The 21,047-nt window shown below is 47.8% G+C and overlaps 1 protein-coding gene across 1 annotated transcript in view; it reads left to right on the top strand.

The window, feature by feature from the left end:
* LOC125696824 (maestro heat-like repeat-containing protein family member 2B) overlaps positions 1 to 20,678 on the top strand; it is a 44,870-nt gene extending 24,192 nt beyond the window's left edge. Inside the window, exons 3-17 of the mRNA XM_048953031.1 lie at positions 14,913 to 15,035; positions 15,174 to 15,351; positions 15,509 to 15,607; positions 15,741 to 15,892; positions 16,259 to 16,402; positions 16,932 to 17,024; positions 17,294 to 17,363; positions 17,479 to 17,592; positions 17,678 to 17,751; positions 18,070 to 18,189; positions 18,332 to 18,439; positions 18,625 to 18,784; positions 18,911 to 18,951; positions 19,187 to 19,328; positions 20,653 to 20,678. Of these exons, the coding sequence (XP_048808988.1) occupies positions 14,913 to 15,035; positions 15,174 to 15,351; positions 15,509 to 15,607; positions 15,741 to 15,892; positions 16,259 to 16,402; positions 16,932 to 17,024; positions 17,294 to 17,363; positions 17,479 to 17,592; positions 17,678 to 17,751; positions 18,070 to 18,189; positions 18,332 to 18,439; positions 18,625 to 18,784; positions 18,911 to 18,951; positions 19,187 to 19,328; positions 20,653 to 20,678 (1,644 nt within the window). The remainder of the gene's footprint in view (positions 1 to 14,912; positions 15,036 to 15,173; positions 15,352 to 15,508; positions 15,608 to 15,740; positions 15,893 to 16,258; positions 16,403 to 16,931; positions 17,025 to 17,293; positions 17,364 to 17,478; positions 17,593 to 17,677; positions 17,752 to 18,069; positions 18,190 to 18,331; positions 18,440 to 18,624; positions 18,785 to 18,910; positions 18,952 to 19,186; positions 19,329 to 20,652) is intronic.
* The last annotated feature ends 369 nt before the right edge of the window (positions 20,679 to 21,047 follow it).

Here is a 21,047-nt window from a genome sequence, read left to right as displayed (position 1 = left end):
CACCAGACCATGTGTGGGTCCCAGGCTGATACTTGAGGGGCAGTACACCACAGATGTGGCTGTTGCCACCTCCGTGGCTCTTGTCACACTAGAAACCCAAGGACTGAATACAGATTGCTATACAAAAGATTGAAGCCACCTGAAAACATTTTTAAACCCTAAAATTTGAGGGGTTACATTTGTACTTTAGTTTGCGTTTCTTCAGCACACAGCACAGGCATTAGAGGAAGTGGAGATGCTCAGGTGAAAGTAAATAAATACCTTTTGTTTCCTAATCACAGCATGTTTGACATGTATTTGACAATTGGATTGAGCTTTTAAAGTCATAACATGTTACCAGAAGATATGGCTTGATTACAGCCTAGACGTGAATGTATAATGCCAATTTTCAAAGGGCCAATTAGATGCAGTATTTCATGTAGCAGTTCCATGAAGAGTGAAATTATACCAGTGTATGTTGTATGTTAATTACTTTAAATTTTAGAAGCCAAGCCGTTTCTTAGTATGATGACAGCAGTAAGAAGGACTTGACTGAGCACATTTTGCCTTGCTTGAGGCTAAGCAGGGTCTGGTAATTAGTTTGAACTCTGCCCTCACACACCTCTGTGATGTCAACCCTACGCATGCCCTGCTGTCCCTCTTTACGTGACAGGATCTTCTAGAATCACAGAATCATTAAGTTTGGCAAAAGCCACTAAGGTCACTTAGCCCAACCAGCAGCCCATCACACCGTGCCCACTGCCCACGTCCCTCAATGCCACATCCACATGGTTCTTCAACACCTCCAGGGATGGTGACTCCACCACCTCCCTGGGCAGCCTGTGCCACTGCCTCACTGCTCTTTCTGAGAAGAAATTGTTTCTAATATCAACCTGAACCTCCTCTGCCCAGCTTGAGGCCATTACTTCTCTGGTCCTTGCTATAGGTGGACATTGCTGTACCTCACAGATAACACTGGCCTGCAGAACTTCAGGCACTTGATCCTGCAGTTCTTGCTTAAGCAAAGCTTCCATTCCACTGCATGGACATTTTGCTTGAATTCACAGCAGCTCAGTCAAATCCTTCAGAGTTCAGATTGAGAAACATTAATGGAGGAAAGTGAGGCTGTTAACACATCAGGCCCTCCATATTCTACCACCCATCAGAGCCTGATGATGTTTTTGTCAGCATTAGATCACGTCATTATTAATTCTGCTCTCAGATGATACGCACAATTTGGAAGTTTTCTCAATGCAGGGCAGTAAGGCAACACTGCAAAGGAACAAGAAATAATAATAATTTCCAGTACCTTAAAGTTCCAGAGAGAAACAATAAAAGTTACAGCAAAAAGATCAGTGCAAAACCCAGAAGATTCCTTACTGCAGTTGGGATATGGCCCTTTGTACAGAAATCAAATACTCACTCAAAGATTAATTAAAAGCATTGCTGGTGTTTGCATCCTTTGTAACCTGTTGGGCTTGCTGCTGCCTGAGATTACTCATGCTCCAACGATGAGTGACTTCAGGCAGTTCTTCAGAGAAATTCCACACAAAGTGCTTTCTGCTGGGTAATGATTCTAGGTTGAACTGAAAAGCATGACGCCTGTCTCACTTTTACAGGAGTGGTCCAGTGACCTTTTTCATAGTGTTTTCTGAAGGCTGGATGAACTTCAGCAGACACATGACGTGAATATGTAGGACCAGTCATACATAGCAGTTGGGGAGGAGGTGAGAATTATAAGATGCACAACAGGAAGAAATCCCCTGCTGAATACGTTCACTGGAGATCACATTCTACTCATTCTATGGCAAAAACAGTAAAGGCAATTAGGGGAAGGAAAAGTTCTTCTGCATGCTTTGCTACAGACACCTCCACATGAGCACTTGCAGGGCTGTGTTTTCCATCACCACTTTGGCAAATGCAGAGACGTCCCTTGTGCAAATGCTGGTGAAAACCCTCTGTAGGCAAACCTCAGGGCTTTCTCTGAATGAATGTACATGAGTAACTTTTTGGACAGCTGGTGGCTCGTGTGAAGTCGACCTAGTCAGAATTTCCAGCATGGCTAGGAACAGCAGCTAAATGGGGAAAAGCACAGCCTGCACACAGAAACGTGTTGGTGATCCTCCATGACCCTTCCAGTGATAACCTAATAGAAATCATAAAATACTTAAACCTGTAAACTTCTGTACTGGGATTTCTGCCTCCTAGAGCTCTTCCATAAATCGTATGTGCTGACACAACTGTGCAACCCTAATGCCTCCATTGGTCAGGCAGGACCAACCCATTTCCCTTTTCTACATTTCCATGGCATTTTTGCATTTTAAGGGGATGTCAGCACAATCACAGTGTTTGCTTAAAGCTTAGCATGTGCAGCAAGGCTGCCACTCACAGTGGACACCTGGCTGAGGAGCTGGGAGCAGCAGAGAGCCTGTCACACTGGGGACATGGGAGCTGCTACCATCAGGCACTGCGAGGCGCCTGTCTCAGAGCCCAAGTTTTACACCCCTCGCACATGCATATGGATTTTATCTCATTATTGGCATCGGCTGTACTTATTGTTACCAATTTGTGACCCGACGCTATTTTTCTAGCCAGCCTCAGTGGATCAGGCTGGTGTGCAGAGCAATATTTGCATGTCGGCTGGCCTTTCTTGGTATACATGTTGTTAATACACACATAAACAGGATGCCATTCATATTTAAACAGCACTTTCTGCGTCTGATGGCATCACAGTCGAGGGGATGGAAACGTTCTCTCTGATTTGTATCACTTATCTCAGCAGAGGTTGTTTCCTTCGCATGCTCTGACTTCTATAGGGCTGCTGCTGTAAGGTGGTTAGAGTCACACAGGACGAGATGCAGGCACACACAACCCACACTCCCCCCCAGAAGCCTAAGCTTCAGCCTCGCAGCTGATCTTTGCAGTTGTTCACCCCCTCCTTTCTCCTCGTGCTGCCTTTATACTTCAGCTCTCCCCTCCGTTTTCATTTGCATACATTCAAGGCCCTAAAGAAAAACAGCTCTGCATTAAAAGGCCATTATAGAAATATATGCTATTTAACCAACAATGGAGCATGCTTTCCATTGGGAGGAATTTAAAAAATAAAAAAGAAAAAAAGAAGAAAAAAAAAAAAAGAAAGAGGATATTTTAATTCCAAATAAGACTAAAAAGGATGTCACATGTTGTTCGGGGTACTTTGGCTTCCAGAATTCGTCCTTGCTAATGCCTGCAATTTATCGTGGCTCTCGCTGCAGTTGTGCTCTGCCTTTTGCTGTATGTTCAGACATGCAGAGAGCCTGATGCTTCCACGTGCTGCAGCCCTGCAGCTCTGTGTTCCTGTGCTGTGGGTGTGCGAGGCGGTGCAACCCACACTGGGCAGCATGCCATATGTCACACTGACTTCTGCAGGCTGCTGGAACCAGCAGGGCCAGCCCTGGCAGCACCAAGCTTTCATTCCTGGAAGTCAGTGCTGCATCCAGCAGAATGCTTCTCTTCTGCCTGCAGGAGATAAGGCACCAGAGGGGGTTGCACTTGCTAAACTTCTGTTGAAACGGCAGGAACAATGAATTTCTCCACCATCCTACACAGACTTACTGTGTTCAGTTTTGGACCCTTCTGCAAGAAGAACACCGGGGCGCCGGATCGTATGCAGAGAAGGGCATTGACACTGTGAACACAAGTCTTATGGAGGGCGGCTGAGGGAACCGTTCAGTCTGCTTGATTGTTCAGACTGGAGAAGAGGAGGCTCAGGGGAGACCTTACTGCTCTCTACAACCACCTGAAAGGAGGATGTGGTGAGGTGGGAGTCAGCCTCTTCTCCCAGGTAACAGGGATAGAATGAGAGGGAATAGCCTCAAGTTGTGCCAGGAGAGGTTCAGGTTGGATACAATTTCTCCCTGGAAAGGGCAGTGAGGCAGTGGCACAGGCTGACCAGGGAGGTGGTGGAATCACCGTCCCTGGAGGTGTTCAAGAACTGTGTGGATGTGGCACTGAGGGACATGGCCAGATGGTGGTTGAGCTAGCTGCTAACTTCTGGTAAAAGCTCCTGGTCATTATAAAATAAAAAATATTCAAGTTATTAAAGGTAAATTAGTTCCTATCCATAAACATAGATTCTTTATATCCTAAGGAATCGGTCTCTGAGGTAATCTTCTAGGAGAAACATTTTTCTCCTAGCCCAACAGTTTGGAGGACTTCATGTTCTTTATATTCCTATTCTATAGGAATCTTGAGATTTGACATGAGCCAAAATCCAGACTTACCCAATAATGCGTAAGAAGAATGAAATATCACAGAAACTTTCCTATAAAGTGGTACAGTCCATTTTGAGAGCAACTGTGGTCAGAATCGTAATGACGATTTGATTTTAATGTATTGGAAATGATAGTCCAGGAGCATTTGTAACCTTGGGCAGTTAAGAAAAATGTCTCTGGGTGTATTTCTGCATTTTTATGCATCTAAACACTTTCAGGGAATAGGCTCTCAGTGCACATAAAGCTCATATAAACGAGCATCTGTGTCACTTGTGTCATGGGTTTCAGAGTAACTTAATGCAAGAAACATTAGGACTCTATCACATGCTGTTAAGAAACGGAACAATGGAGTTGAAATGGGCGAAGATGATTCAGTTCAATCTGAGGAGAGTCGCTTTGTATTCCCCATCAGTTGAACAATCCTTTCATCTTTCAAGGAAATTGTATCTGTAATTCACTGGGACAAAGTTAGCAACTTCTCTTTTTATCTAAGTCCTATTGCTGGTGCTCGTCACAGCCATTCAAGGACCTCCTGGGAATCCAAAGGGACAGTTGCATCCTTCTCTCTCAACCAGCAAGACTCTGGGTATCATTAACAACCCATAAATTAGTAGTGAATTTTTGAGGGAGTAAATGTTCTCCAGCAGGAAACCATGGATGAAGAGACCAGATACACAATTCAGCTCAAAGTCCTGCCTGTGAATGGAAGGCTGCAGCATTTTCCAGTTCAAAATCAGACACTCATAAGTTTGCTGCAGCAAGGTGCCGTGATTGTTTTGGCCCATGGAATCAACAGCTAGATTTCACAGAAGTCCATGACTTCTTATTACCATCTTGAGGAAACAGGAAGCCTCTCCTAGTAAAATGGTGCTTTGCTAGTGCATCCCTGGAGCTTCCACAGAGCACTGTACCCCATGCCAGATCACTCTCTTGCCAGCAGCATTTACATACTTGATAAACCTGTCACCCTCCTTGTTGTCGCTCAAAATCTATGCTTTTCTTTTGCCTCCTCGGTCACTCAGCCTCAGCTGAACACGGTTCCACTTGAGAGACCTTCAGTGGATATCATTGTAATTATAGCCTTTCCTCCTGACCCTTTTTTCTCACGTTGTATTGCAGACTAACGTTTACCCTTTCCTTAGCAGCTGAGCAAGCTGATGAGCTCAGTGTAAAAGCGGAGGGTCTTCTCAGCGTAACTCAGCTAGCAGGGGTCCTGGAGGTAATAAGAAGGATGAAGAAGGTTTTGCCCCTTCTCCAAAGAAAAAGCTAATTGAAAACCAGTTATTTTCATGCTATTAAAGGAACTCAATCAGTAACAGGCAAGAAATAATCCTCCTATATAACAGGTCAAATAATAATATGTCATCAAGGTGCTTTTAACTTCATTAAAATTTGTCCCTTGATAAGTGACATTTTAATTATGTGATCAGGTAATAAAATAATATGTGCCTGAAAACTTATGTCCAACCCACACATTATTAATGGTCCTAAATTAACCCCAGCTGAGAGCATAGAGCTTAATCTTAGATAGCAAATCCTCTACTGAACATTTTTCACATGCACGTTTTGGAGTTTTGAACCCATGATTCAGTTTGGCGAAATAACTGACATAGAGGCATTAATCTAGCCTATAAAACAAACAATAAAGGTAACAAATGCTTTTTAATCTGCATTGTAATGGTGCCATGATCTATCAAAATGTCAGGAATTTGAGGATTAGACTTCTATACTGCTTTAACACAAGTATTCCCCCAAGGGTCTTGGCAGTTCATCTAAACCTGAGAGGTGGGTCTCAACATGGTGTAAGCATCTCATGAACCAGATAAAGCAGCCACTGCTGTACATCGAAGCGCATTTCTTTAAAGGCTGGATGAATTTGCTGATATGATTCTGCTTCCTCATCCCAGGCAGAAGAACATTTATTCCTCTTTTTTTTTTTTTTTTGTAGTTCAAGCCCTGTGCTTTGGTTACTCTCTTACCACTGCCCAGAGTACATGTGGCTTCTTGGAAAGCACAGAGCAACTCACGCCAAGCACTCTGCCTGCATTTGGCAGGGCAGGATGCACTGCACTGAGCCTCGAGCATGGCAGCCTCTGAGTCCAAAGAGCAGCAATACTCAGCCCTTCATCTTCGGTGGTGGGAAGACGTTATTAAAACAGGAGAGCTGACTTCTTACGGGAGAGTTGGATGCAAAAGAAAGACACTCATTTCCCAGTAAAGATTAAGCCACACTTGGGATGGGAGATGAACAAGGCTTTAAAATCTACAGCCAAGATGTATTAGCAGACCTGCCTGTCTCTATGAGAGAATAAAGCCAGCTTGAGGTATGAGAATGCTTCACTCTGATGGAAAGATACAACCGTGGTAAGTCCTCAGAGGATGACTACTCACCTGCCTCATATTCCCAGCTTCATCTGGGAAAAAGACATCCTTGTTGGGTGGAAACATTCAATGAGACATGCAGGGAGGACTTCTGTATTTAGGTCCAGTGGGAGAAAAGTTGCAAGATGTCCCCAGGAAGGTAGCAAACACCATTCCAACCTTGGGTACACTTGAGTGAAGGATGGCCTGGAGAGTGTGGTCTGGGCTTCAGTATAAGATTGTTCCTGATCTGCAAAAAAACAAACCAGGAGTGTTTTTTCAAACTAGGAGAGAGAAGAGTAGATTGCATAGGTCTAGGCATGAAGAGGCAGTACTTGTAGTACCTTAGCTTGTCTATCAAATATTGGAATATGACTTTGATAGGAAGGTGATCTTAATTATTGGAATCTTTTGTGTATAGTGACCTTTAAAAAAAAGGAAAAAAAGGACTTAAGAAAAATCTTTATCTGTGAGCTTTTAAAGCTGCTAGCATTTGTAGATATTTGTTGGAGCAAAATCCATTAAAAAACAGAATGAACTGTGCTAGTCAGAAAACTCAGTGCAAGTCATAAACTCCAAAGGCTCGGCTCCAGAATTCAGCTGCTGTGTCCTAAACAACGTGAGTCTAATCTAACGTATAAACATCTCCAAAACATTCATCACTGTAGTATCTAGGTCATGTACATAGATTTCATAATATAGTGGGATCTGTCCAGAAGAGATGATCAATTTCCCATTCATCTGCTGTGCTGCCTATTGGCTTTGCCATTACATTAAAAATAATGGAAGTTACTCTCTGATCACAAGCATGTAATTCACAAATGGGCTGCCCCAATGTGATTTTAATGCGGGCATTCAGGTAAGATTTATTGTGTTTAGCTTTGCTATTTTGCAGCTCCCCAGACATTTCCAAAGAGCAGAGTCTCTGGCTGCATCACTCCATTCACATCCTGCTGTTTCTAGAGAGCAAATTTGGCTTTCAGCAACCCCAGGAGAGAAAGCTAACTGGAAGGACAAAGGTACGCTGTTTCAAAGATACACACGTGCATCTGCCACCTCTTTTATCCTGGAGAGCTGGAAGCTGTTTGGGAACTTTGATGTTCTGTGGGGAGACAGACCAAGCAGGAATGGGCCTGGCCTGGCCTGGGGGCTGTTCTGTTTTACGCCTAAGGGGCATACAGAAGTCTGCACACCACACCTAGCAACCAGCAGATTATGCTTTCTTCCCATCCCTGGAGTTTCCTCTTGTGGCCTTTCTGCAATGCTGGGTGCAAACAAATGCAATGTCCAAATGCTGAAAGACACGGAAGTTACCCCCAAGTTATGCTGGTGACCTGCAGAAGAGTTGGGTAAATTTATGCATTAGAAAGACAGGTGCACCAAAAGACTCTGGGGGCAGTGCTCCTTTAAATTAAAAAGAAAAAGGGGGAAAAAAAGAAAAAAGGGAAAAAAAAAGCAGTGAGAACAGGAATGGTTCTGAAATGGAAAGTATGCAATAAAAAGTTATTTATTAATAGTGCTGCTGGAAACTCCCTGGAAAATCTATCTGCCAGCAGCAATATCTGCACGTCAATCTAACTCCCTCTTTTTATTCTGGAGCAAAAAATCTGCATTATTGCTCTTGCTGCTGTGATCCCCTCTCAGGCTGCTCTGATACATGCCTCTCCAGTTCCCTCCTTTTGGGACAAATCCCCTCCCATGCCATCTGCTTTACGCTCCAGCTTCTCCTCAGCCCTCCCAACACACAGCCTGAGCCAAGGCCTCTCAGCACCCTGCCTGAACCCACAGCTACAAGCACTGTGCTGGGGGAGGTTTTGGAGCTCCCTGGTACTTCTATTTGCCCTGAGAGCCTCAGTGATGTTTCTGAGATTGTGAGGGACTATGAGGGACTGTGGCCATGTCGCTGCTGTGGGCTCAGACGTTGCAAAAACATTGAATAGATTGTGTGGCCCCACTCCTGCTTGCAGGCTTTCCTGGCTAGGGCAAGAGATGATGGGACCTGATGTTAACTTCACATCATATCCTGCATCTCTTCTTTGCTCCGGTAGCCTCCAAAACCATTGGCATGAACAGGCAGATAAGTCACCAGTGTGACAGGGTAGCACCCTGACAAAACCCTTGCTGGAGGGTAGATAAAGGATGATGTGACGTTTTTCCATCTAGCATCAACCTGCTGGTGGGCTAACTTGGTGTCCGGTTTACTCCCTGTGTTTGAAGTTTTTTACTAGACAGCCGCTTCCACGTGCTCTGATCCAGGCATCCAGGCACTGGCTTTGGATGCTTTTCCATAAATCAAGCTGTGTGCTTGACTCTCCCCATACATTAACTAGCAATCTGGTGCACTCCTGCAGCCAAGGAGCAGCTTACATCAGAGCTGGAATGATGAGAGCAGCATGTGGTGGAAAAGGAGCAGGCCTCTAGGAAGGAAGGCTCAGGGCACCCCCAGTGTACCAAATTCTGCAGCTAAGCAAGGAAGGAATGAAAAAGAGCAGGTAGCATGGGCCAGTGCACTACAGCACTGGAGAACAGGTATAACCAGACACACTGCCCATGTTTTGGTAATAACACCCTGAGGGTGAGGGCACAACAGAAATGGAAGCGTGCTTGCTCTGATTTCCTGTCAGACCGCAGCTCTTTGCACGAGCCTGCCTGCACGTGGGCTCTGCTTGGCAGAGCTTGCTGCTGGGAGCAGCCGCAGCACAGTGCATTGGCAGCGTGCAGCCAGGCAGACGGCGCAGTACCAATTAATAGCAGGCAGCAATATTTAAACTAATCATTACAGAGATCAGCATAAAACAAAACTCTTATTAAAATTAACAGCGTAGTCACTAAAACTGATGCCGTTTCGTGCTGTTCATTAGCTAACAACAGAATCTAGCCAACAGCACTCGACCAGGGCTAGGGTTGCTTTTAGTCCTGTTTGTTTTGGAGACAAGGATGGTGTGATTTCAGATGCTGTGTACACATATTGGTGTAATCCACTGCAGTGGTGCTAAGAGGGAAATGGCTCAGAGATGGTCACTGCCGTGATCAGACTGATGCCTGAATGCAACTGCAAGACTCCAAGTCAGGAGGCAAGGAGAACTTACACCATAAAAATACCATTTCAGCGCACTAAACTGCCAAGGTAGATACCTGCTCCTGATAACTTTTGAACCATTTGACAGAGTGTGAAAAGCTTTAATCAGCCCCCACAGTGCGCATGAAAAGAGACAGACAGAGCCCTTATTAATGTCTCCCACTGAAAGGCTGCTCAATGAAATCACAGCTTCCTGAGGAGCAGTGAAGACGTGAGAGAGCACCCTCAAAACAAGGGTTTGCTGTGTGACCAAACTAGTACAGCAGGAGAGACATTTCACCACCAAAGAGGGATTTCTGCCTTACGTGAACCTGTGATACATCCATTCCCTAGTCCACTGCAAATATACAATGAAACTTTTTTTTCAAATGCTTTCATAATTCATCTTGCCTTCACAATAGCCTAGAAGTGCATGCACAGTCATTTACCATGTCTCTTAGGGGGGAAAAATTTTTCAAATGTAATTCCCAAAAGACTGAATTGGTACAAAAGCAGATGCTAAACTGGCAAAGAAAACCACCATCAGATTTTTTTTAATCCTTGTATTTGTTTGTCTATCGATTCCCTCATATGACCTCCCTCCCTCTCTCCTGTTCCCCATCAGACTCCCTTGAACCCTTCACTTTTTAATTCTGACAAGGTCATACTTTTGCTGGGTGATGTCAGATCCAGTGATCTAACTGCTGCCCTCCAACTACCTAACTGCTCTGCTCCTTAACTTTCCCCAGGTCTCAGCATGTGCTGTCTCTGATCTCAGGGGCACTTTCAGTGTCATATGGGTTGAAACATTGGCCAAGAACATCACCACCAATTGCACAGCAGTAGACTGGGAGGATCCAAAGAGGGTTGTTGTGCTTAGATCTGTGTAAACACCTATGAGAGACAGCTCCTGCCCTCATAAGGTTATGGTCTGAAAGGGAAGGCAGAGCATGAAGGAAGTGGGAGACATGAAAGCTAAGTGTTCATAGTAACGCTAGTCACATAGCATGCTAGTCTCTTGCTTCCTCCTCACCTCCTCAAAATTAAAATAAAACAAGTTGTTGGCTTCTTTTTCATAGAGCTGTAAATTACTATTTGCGGAAGTGATCATTTATTTCAGTCCACCTTGTTTCTGTACCAAGAAATGCCGCATAGTTTCCCAAGGAGGTCCCACAGTTCTGTGGGAATAGAAGCACCAGAAGATGGAAACTCTTGTTTGCTCACCCTCCCCTGTCAGAGATGGCTGCAGCCTCACAACAAGCTTATCAAGGATGATCTGAATGCAGCGCAGCCCAAGGTGTTCTGCCAGCTACCAGCACAGGACTGAAGGGGAAGGAAGGACTGCATCCCTTTGCTTGCCCTCATGATGACTCAAAAGGAAAGGTGCATTCGTGCCATGCCACAGAGTATATATGTGTCCAGGAAAGGACAGAAAGGAAGTTATGAAGAGCAGGAGAAGGACTCTCGAGTAGGGCATAATGTCTCTAATGTCTAACCCTAAGGAGAATCATTCATTCTCCTCTTTCCTGACAGGTGGAAGCATACCAGCAGCACAGAGCTGCACAACAAGGACGAAGGACAGTCTGTCCTGTCCTATGCAAAAAAGTCCCACTCTTGAAGCGAGGCTTCAGAACGGTGTGTGCGACTTTGATTTGCATCCAGAGTGGAAACACGCTTGCCAGCCATCAGGCTGATCTGATTTGAAGCAGCTGAGATATTAAATGCACTAAACCAGAATGTATAATAGCTGTGCTGGCAGACCTTTAATTATTGTCGTGCTTGTGGGCACCGATATCATTCAAATTAAAAGCTTTCCCCACTACTTGCATTTTTTTTAATACGTTGATGTATGCTGCACTGATGGATTGTCCTCTGTTGTCCTTCTCTCACAAAATGCTTGGCACAATTTACCCCAGTGCAGAGATAAAAATTATTGGCACTCACTTGCCATATTTTTGGTTCTCTTTTCGCTTTGTTTTAAAACAGGGACTCCATAACTAGAAGAAAGATTTGACAGTTTGGAGGGATGAGGGATGAGTTAATTCCTCAGTCACCAGTCCTCCTGTTCAGTAAAAGTAGGAATGCTTGTTATTAATAAAAAGACCAAAGTGCTGGAGCAGTCTTCCCTTAAGGAACGCCTTTGATAGTGTTGGCTGATGGTAGAGCAAAGTTTCCTTGCTGCTTGCTGCACAGATGCTCTCACTTCCCTCTCAGCTGGTCCATAGGCAGATATTTGGGGCTGGTTCAGTGCAGAGCTGCAGCAGCAGAAAGCTCGGGCAGCTCCTCTGAAGCCACAGCAGTGTCTCTCAGTGCTCGGCTGTCAGTGCTAGAACTTGGCTCCCTATCCAGTGCTGTGATAAAGCTGCTCATTGTCATTCTGGAGCAAGTGGAACTGTTATAAGCAGAATGAGCACAGTACCGGTAAAAAATATTTACCAGAAAAGTTGTTTGCATCCTCCCTTGAGATGGAAGAACCCTAGGACAGACAGAGAAATGTTCTTATTTATTCCCCTGTATGACTGGCACAGTACATCATGTCTCCAGTAGATCTTTGGTGGAGAGGCAGGACTGTATCTTCATTTCGCTTCCCAATTACAGGCCTTACTTTGCCACAGCTGCCACTCCTTTCAGCTGCATCCTACAGCTCCCCTTGCTGTACATTCTATGCAGCTAGCTCACATGCAGTAACAGAGCACAGTTAGAACGGGACCAGGACTTGAACCAGGAAAGAGACAGGGTTTGTCTACTCGTCCCTCCTCCATATCTCCCTTTCTCTGAGCATGCCTCACAGCAACACTATTGCTTGCAGGGGAGGTCATGCCTGCAGCCTGTTTTACCCATTGGAGACTTGTGCTGCTTGCCAGAATGTAACACCAGGAGCTGGAAAACTCCTGTGTTTCTGAGCCTAAATCTCTCACTGGCCTTAAGCAATTTGCTTCACCTTTCTGCCTTAGTTTCCCCACGTGCAAAAATGAGATAATGCTTGCTTTTCTCTCAGGAATGTTGCAAGGATTAATTAGTTAACTGGGTTTGATTGAAAGATGCAAAGCATCTCACACATGTTAAGTAATGTTGTTTTCTTGGGAGGAAAAAGCCCCTCCACTCTACAGAAATGATTTTAGAAGCTAAGAACAAAATGAAACAAAACTAAGAATACTGGCTAACTCAAACAAGCAGGATGTGGGAGTGCTGAAGAAGGGAGATGGCCATAGCATGGCAAGGTTTCCAAACATGCTACCTCCAAGATATCAGGACTTGTAAGAAATAAAGTTTTTAGCTGTAGAGAATAAATCATTCCTAGCTGTCACAGACAGTGCAGCTGATGAAAGCAATGGATGTATTGACTGGCTCCAGCTGAGGAAGTGGCCAGGTGTAATTAATGCTCTTCTTAAGAACAATCCTACATGAGTCTGCAGACAGAGAAAAATTCACTTGCTAGGATTTTCCCTCCATGTGACCTTCTAGGGGAAGTGCACATCCCAAGATGTGCTCTATGTTTGCAAATAGGAATGGGTCTTGCTGAATATCATGCTTTGTGGCAAAGGTTTCAAAGCAAGCAAGCAGGACCCAGACTCTGAGCACTAAGCCCATATGTAGGCACTTGTGTGAGTTCAGTTTTTCAGCAGTGCTTAGCATGGGGTAGCTCACACTCCATTCTGCGCCCCTTTTTTCACACCAAGTTCTTCCAACGTAACCTGCATGGTTGAGTATGATGGCAGGTGTATTTTCTCCTGATAAGCTTGGATCTGTATGCATTTCTTGTTCTGTGATGGTATTTGTCTGGCAAGACTGATAGGCAGGCAGGTGAATACTGCTGGACCTCATGGCTATTTAATATAAACAGAAAGACCAGAATCTCTCCACAGCATTGAGTAACTTGCTTTGTTCCTTCCAGAGCCATTTTTGTTCGCTCCTGCTTTAGGCCTACGCGTTAACTGCATTCCGTTGAGGAGGAATGGTAAGGGGAACCTTTACAAAGCAGAGGCTCTTGCTAGTGTAGCCGAGTATTCCGCCATGGGACAGCTCTAGGTGAGCTCTAGCACAGGGAGCTGAGCTTCTTCTCCTGCTTGCCACACTGGGCAGTGGAATCACCGTCCCTGGAGGTATTCAAGAACTGTGTGGATGTGGCACTGAGGGATGTGGCCTGTGAGTATGGTGGAGATGGGCTGATGGTTGGACTAGATGGTTTTTAATTCTTTTCCAACCTTAATGATTCTGTGTTTCTATTTTCTGTTTTGGGGGTTGGACTCGATGATCTCTGGAGGTCCCTTCCAATCCCTACAATTCTGTGATTCTGTGATTCCTCTCTGGTTTGTTCAAGGTTTACCCTCGTGTTTGGGTACCCTCATGTCATGGAGGTAGAAGACTCAGAAAAAAGGCTGGGAAAGTAGAAAATATGGAGATACAGTATCTCAAGGAAGCAGAAACTAAAGAACACTGCTGGTGGAAGACACAGAGGGTTGCAAAACATACTTTCTGGTCCCCAGCCCGGGGCATGTCATTCTCTGTGAGGTGACACTCCTTGCTAGTTTGCCAGATGTCACAGTTGTTGTCGCTTTCACCCCTGTGGCAGCAGTGGGAGCGGTGGCTCAGTTCGCTTGTGGGACGCGCAGGAAGTGAACCCAGAGAGAGCGTTGTGTCTGTCTGGAGGCATCCTGCTGTGATGGAGCAGCTGAGAGCCCTTCGAGGTGAGGTCCCTCCACCTCTCTGGACACCGTGGTGCTGCCCGAGCACGTGTCAACTCCAATGCCTGTTTAGCACATGCCAGCAGCACTGTCCCTGCTCTGCTGAGTGCAGCCGCCCACAGTGGTTTCCCCAGTACCCCAGCAAGGGGAAGGCTCTCTCCCCTCTCCCCACCAACCACGCATGTGCCAGCGCAGCCCACCCCGCGCTGTGGGGCTGGAGGAGCGTTCCTCCCAGAGCTGGCTGCATGCTCGGCCCTGGCTCCAAGCAACACTGGCGGCAGCTGCTCTGCTCTTTCCTTCCAGGTCTCTTTGCCTGTGTGGGCTGCATGCCCAGTTGTATACGTCGCGGGGAGAGAGGCAGGGTGGAAAGCCCTGTCCCCACCTGTGCCGTGACTTTACTGCTGCAGCGCCTGCAAGACCAGGAGGTGAGCTGGGGACGTCCAACCATCGGTCCTTGCCCTGGTTCTGGTCCCGTGGGTGCCAGGCCCAGGCAGCACATAGGCATAGCGATGGGTGGCAGCGGGCGGCTCCCCAGGAACAAGGGCAAAGCAAAACGTGACCTATCCCTGTCCGCAGGGTGACCGAGAGCAGGCGTACTGCGAGCTGGAGCACGTCCTGGGGGAAGAGGACAGCCGCCCACCATGCGGAGTGGTGAACCGGCTGCTGGCTGAGGTGTCCCAGGACCTGACAGCAGCCCAGGTGAGGGGTCACTCCCGAAGGCAAAGGGAGCTGCCTGCCCATGCTGGTGTTCTGCTGGCAGACGGCGCTGGCTTGGCCCTTCCAAGGGAAGGCTCGGGCAGCCTCCTGTGCCGTGTGTCACCAGTGACTCTTTTTCAGGGCGTGACGGACAGCGTGAGAATGGCTGCCAGCAATGTCCTGGTGGCTCTGGCCCGGACTCACTTCTCCATGGTGATGGCCGAGCTCCAGGGCCACCTGAAGGCCACACGGGAGATGTGCAGGGAGATGTGCAAGGAGTTTGTGCTCGTCACCCTGAGCAAACTCTTCAGCATCTGTGGTAGAGTGCCCTCAGCCTCCTGACATCTATAGCAACTAGGGAGAGGGGTCTCTCCCCTTGCGCATGATCTGCATAGAGCTGGGGAGTGCAGGGCTCTGCAGCCCCTCCTCCCTCCCTGCTGAGGCTCTGACCGTGCCCTTCTCCTTCCTCTCTGCAGCTCCACAGTGCATCTCTTTTGTGTGGCTGACGCTGGCCGGCCTGTGCAGTGTGGTGGGCCGGGTGAGGAGCGGCCGGACCCTGCGCACTGCTTGTGCTGGTGAGTGCCGGCCCCAGGGCAGGGGGGCTGGGCACAGCCCTTGCACCTCACCTTGCTGCAGACTCTCACAGGCTCCCTTTTTTTTTTTTAATAATTATTCTTTTTTGTTTTGTTTTGTTTTGTTTTTTTTCAGTTGTGAAACAATGGATGGACGGAATCGAGAGTCACTTGTCCTCCAAAAAGCACAGCCCCTGGCCTGCCACAGAGAAAGAACAAATGTATGAGAATCTTCATGAGCTCTTCTTCTTTGTGGTGAGCAACTGGCAGGACTGCAAGGAGGAAGAGGTGAGCACTGCTTCATTCCCAGCCTGGGATGGCAGCTGGGGCATCCATGTTGGCAGCTCTGTCTGTGCCCAGAGGGTTGAGAGCAGAGGGGTGACAAGAGGGTGCAGCCAGAGAGGGTGGGCTCTGCAAAGGGCCCCAAACTGGCTGTGCTTGGGGCTGGATCTCCCTGCCAGTGAGCAGTCGCAAGTCATGTGGCAGGGAGAGCTGGGGTTGAGGGTATGGGGAAAACCTGCCTGCCCAGGGAGAGCGAGCCCATGTGCTGCTGGGCACAGGGGTGTGGGGAAGGGGAATGGAAAAAGAAAGCCCTCTCTGTAGGAAGGGCAGACCTTCAGCCTTTGACGCCGGGCCTCTGCCATCCCTCTCCAGGACAGACAGGCCGTTCTCGGGGCTGTGACTGCCATGATGACTGTCCTCCTGCAAGAGGAGCTGCCCCGAGAGCACGTCTGGGAGCGGCTCCTCTGGCTCGTGCACCCGTGTCAGGAGATGCAAGACACCTGCAGGGTGGCCAAGGTAAGATGTTGCACAGGGCTTGGTGTGGACGTGGGGCCCGTGCAAGTGCCACAAGGGGTCAGGGGGCTGCAGGGAGGAGGTGGGGAGCCCTTGGAGAAAGAAGGAACAGGTGCTCAAGGGAAGTCTGAGGCTTGCTGAGCTCTTCAGTCAAGGAAGGAATAACCTGGACAGGAGCCAGGAGGGAGCCAAGAGTCACTGGTGCCCATCTCCTGGGGATGGGAGGCTTCACCACCACCACTGTGGGGCTCTGAGTACTGGAGGAGCTCTGTGCTAACAACTGGGAGGACGACATCCAGTTGCATCTGATGGGGAAGAAGAGGGCCGCTGGCAGGGAAATGCCTGCAAGTGATGCCCAAACAGGGCTCGGTTGAGAGCAGAGAGACTCTCTTGGTGCTGCTGGGAGGGGGGAAAAACAAGAACGCCTGTGTGGGAGCTTCTCCCAGCAGACAAACCACTGACAAACAGTTCCTCTGCTCCCAAGTGGCTAGATGTGACTTCAACCCTTTCTTCCTTTCCTGGTCTCTTGCAGAGCCTTATTATGTTCCTGGAGGCCTTACAGGGAGTTCAGTCTGTCATCCGTAAGGACAAGTTTCTGGTCATCACCAGTGCCGTGTTCTATCAGGTAAGGGGAACCTATCCTGGTGTGCACAGCAGTTTCGCTCTTGGCTAAGCCTTAGGAGGATTGCAAAGCTCTGAGCCTCTGATGGCTGCTCAGCCTTAGCTCCTGCATATCTGTGGCTGCTCCAGAGCCCTCCAGGATGGTGTGGGGTGGGCTGTGTTTTGTCTGCGTGTCCTCTTCCTGAAAGTGTCAAGGGAGACAGGAGCTGGCAGCACAGTGTCCTTTCTGTCCTCAATGCTGATGATTTTCTCAAATGGACTTTGTTCCCACAGCTCTCTGATGACGTCAAGCAGCACAGTGAGGCTGACAGAGCAGAGCTGACCCGCTGCATCCTGCTGCAGGGTAAGGAGAGGAGCTCTGGCGATGCTTGCCGGTGCTCTGGCCAATACATCTCTCTCTCACCTCACAAATGGGCACAAATTGCTCACTAACACAGCACGGGATTTCCTTCCTGCAGCCCGAATCTGCCCAGAGGAAACGGTCCTGTTTCTGCAGTCGCAGCTGGGCGATGAGTGGGAGGCTGGATGCGTGGCAGCCCTGGGTCTGCTCAGTTCTCTGGCTCGCTCTGATGGTCAGTACCACGGGTTGGGACTTCCAGGGATCCCTTTTGCCATCTGAGTTGTGCCTCCACGCATGCTTCTGTGCATCTCTTGCAGAGCCTGCGATGACAGAGAAGCTGCCACAGATTACAGAGGCTGTGCAGCGTGTGTGCAGTGACCCCAGGACCCGGGTGAGCTGTTTGGGGAAAGGAAAGCACTGTCGGGGTGGTGATGCTGCTGCCAATACGGCAGGGCCTGGGGTGACCAGGGATGTGCTGGGGCATCGACCACATGGTCACGATGGCTCCTGTCAGGAGAGCAGGCAGAGTGGAGCGGTCGGGTCCCTGTGCTGTGCATGGAAAGTGCACAGCCTGGTGCTAAGGCCTGGCCCTCACCTCTTCTCCTCTGCTTTTGTCATCTCTGCTCATACCCAAAGGGCACCTGATGAGCAGGTGGCTTCCCTTTGCCTTCTGAGCAGGAAAATCACACCCACAATTGACTTCTGGCAGGTGAGGAGGGCCGTGCTGCACTTCATTGAGGATCTGCTCAGCACTAACACCTGGAGCTGCTCAGCCTGGGATGTGGTGGGGCACATCTTCAGGGAGTTCAGCCGCACCACAGGAAGAAGGGTAAGGACAGTGGGCAGCATCTTCCTTTGGAGGACCTGTGCAGCTCATAGGCTGGCAAAAAAGCACCGGTGGGGCCACACCTGAGCCTCCCAAGAGACTCCTGAGAACTGAGAGTAACTGGTGTTTCAACACCACTGTGCAGGCAGCCGGAGACCTTTCTGCCCAGGAAGCCCAGGAAGAAGGAGCTCTCCAAGAGCTGTGTATGGACATCCTGGGGTCACTGGATGTCTCTGCGAGAGGGATCTCCAAAGTAAGTCACACTCTGCCCTGCTGCCACTCCTTGCCTTTGCACCACGTGTTCCTCGTCCCCTTCCAACACCTCAGGTCTGTCCTCCAGCGTGCTCTGAAGGACACAAGACTCGGAAATTCAGAGTCCTCTCTATCTCTGAGTGGAGGCAGGAATGCTGACATGCTCAACTGCCTCGTTCCCTACAGCTCCTGTGGCCAAGGCTGCTGCTGTACGTGGTGCCAGCCCAGTACACCGGCATGCTGATCCCGGTCTCCCGCTGCGTCCAAGCCCTGGCCAAGAGAGGGGAGCTGACGGTGCGGGACATGGAAGATCTGGATCCCCACTTCCTCAGCTCCATGTTTCAAGGTAGGAGCAGAAGCTCCCCCGTGAGCTCTGCTGACCCATGTTAGCACCCAGAAGGGAGAGCAGAGGTGCACGTGGCAGGGCACAGAGTGTCTTGGAGTCTTACTCAGCACTTCTTTCTCCTCGCAGGCCCACTGCTGACTGCCCAGACACTGCTGGCACGTCTGCTGGTAAGTAGATGCTCCTGAGGCCGGTGCCACAAGCCCTGAGGAGGAAGCAGCATGGCCGAGCATGCCAGCACCTGCCTCACTCCTGGGGATGCCGTTCTCTTCCTAGCTTGCAGTGTCATGGGCAAAGCTGGTGGCTGCTCCTTGCCCATCAGGGCAGAGCCAAGCTGCTTTCCTCCTGGGGGAAGCCGCTTCTCTTGCAGCAGAAGTGACCCTGTTTCTCCTTGCTCTCGCTCAGGTGGTGGCAGGGAGCCCTTCTGCAGGCAGCGAACTCCAAGCCGCTGCCTTGCTGCTCCTGCAAAACCTCCACAGCAAGATCCACAGAGCTGTGGGGGCCAAGTGGGCTGCTGAGATCCCCCTGCTGCTGCAGCGCCTTGAAGGTAAAATGCTGGTGGGGAGGAGAGGTGGAGGATTGGAAGAGAGGGGAGTGAAAATGCAGCTATGCAACAGGTGTTCACATCTGACACAGTTGTTGTTTTTTGGGGTTTTTTGTTTTGTTTTGTTTTGTTTTGCATCCCCCTTCAGAGCATGTTTCCATTTCCTTGTATTTGCAGACAAAGAATTAGCCCTGCAGAGCCCATCTTTCTCCACATCAGATGACGCATTCTGTTTTTGCCTGCCTCCGTGTAATTTCTCTGTGCCTCCTTCATCCTTGGCCTTTCTCAGACAGCAGGTTGAGGCCAGCTGCCTCTCTAGCAGTACACTTCCAGATCATCTCTGCCTGATGCTCACACTCTCTTTCATCCCTCTTGTTCTCATCCTTCGTCTTTTGCTTCACTTGTCCTTGCCCCTGCTGTGTACACGCCTGTATGACATGCTGGCAGCAGGTGATGACCACTGCCTTAAAAAGACCTTTTTTGTTGGCCTTTTTCACTTCAGATCCCTTGCCCAGTACAGTCTTACCTGCCCTGACGCTAGTCTCCGCAACTTCTGATTTGGTCACTTACACAAGGCTGTATTTGGCCTGCTGGGTAGAAACAATGTGTTTCAGACAGCATTAGCTGGGAAAAGCAAACAGCAATATTTTAATTTTACAAAAGAGAAGAGAAGGAAAGTTGTTATTTCAAATTTCGGAGTAAAGTGGTTCTTTTTTTCCTTTAAATATTGAACATCCATTCAGTGTTGATCAGCACTGGCAGGGTGGCCAAGCAGCAATAGCTGGAAAAGCCTGCATGACAATGAAACTCACACAGCTTCTGTGGAAACATGTTCTCATAGCTTTTAAAAAATAAACAGAAACCCAAATCTGTCTCCTTGACATTTATTCCTTTTACATGGAAGTCTATCTGTTGAAGAAGTTGTTACCACTGCAATCTGAGAATTTGCATTATTGGACTCTGAGCCCATCAGCAAAGTTTGTGTCTGTAGCACAGCATCAATATTCATTCAGTGCTTCTCTAAGTAGCATGACTTTTTAACCCTCATATTCTGGTATGTGTTCTAATTTGTTGTATATGTCACCAGTTGTTACATTTTAGTCCCCTATATTTTCATAGAATCATTGAATCACTAAGGTTGGAAAAGACCACTAAGATCATCTAGTTCATCTGTTTTTCCACCTTAAAAAATTTCAAAAATGTATCTCAGCCCAGCATAGAAATAGAATAGTTAATCACATACCATTATGCAACTGATATTAAAAAAGCAAAAACCCATATTTTTCCAGATGTAAAAATCATGTATCTGTTGGTCTAATTCTTGTAGTAAAATTCAACTCCACGATCCGTTGAATTCCATTCGTTCATTTTCATTTAGGAGTTGGAGCTCAGGAGCACAGGCCAAAGGAACAATTTTGAGAGAAAACTATATTTTGTCATTAGAGAAAATGCTGACTGTAGAGAAACTTTAAATAATTTATTGTTTAGAAATGAGAGTACTCATGTTCCAATATGAAAGAGAAGGTAAAGTGTTGCTGTTTATATAAGGGAGCAGAGAGGAAAAGTGGTAAACTCAGTGAACTAATAACAGTCAGTGCCTTCTATGATTTGTCCTGGAACTGTCTCTCCAAAACATATATGCTCACACTTTTAAATACTGAAATTCAGTATTGAAATTTTCCCTGTTAACAGCAGTAGAATGAGAGGAAATGTCCTCAGATT

Source organism: Lagopus muta, chromosome 1, assembly GCF_023343835.1.
Source record: "Lagopus muta isolate bLagMut1 chromosome 1, bLagMut1 primary, whole genome shotgun sequence".
Taxonomy (NCBI): domain Eukaryota; kingdom Metazoa; phylum Chordata; class Aves; order Galliformes; family Phasianidae; genus Lagopus; species Lagopus muta.
The sequence above is the reverse complement of the archived record's forward strand: the minus strand, read 5'-3'. Positions and strand labels throughout refer to the sequence as shown.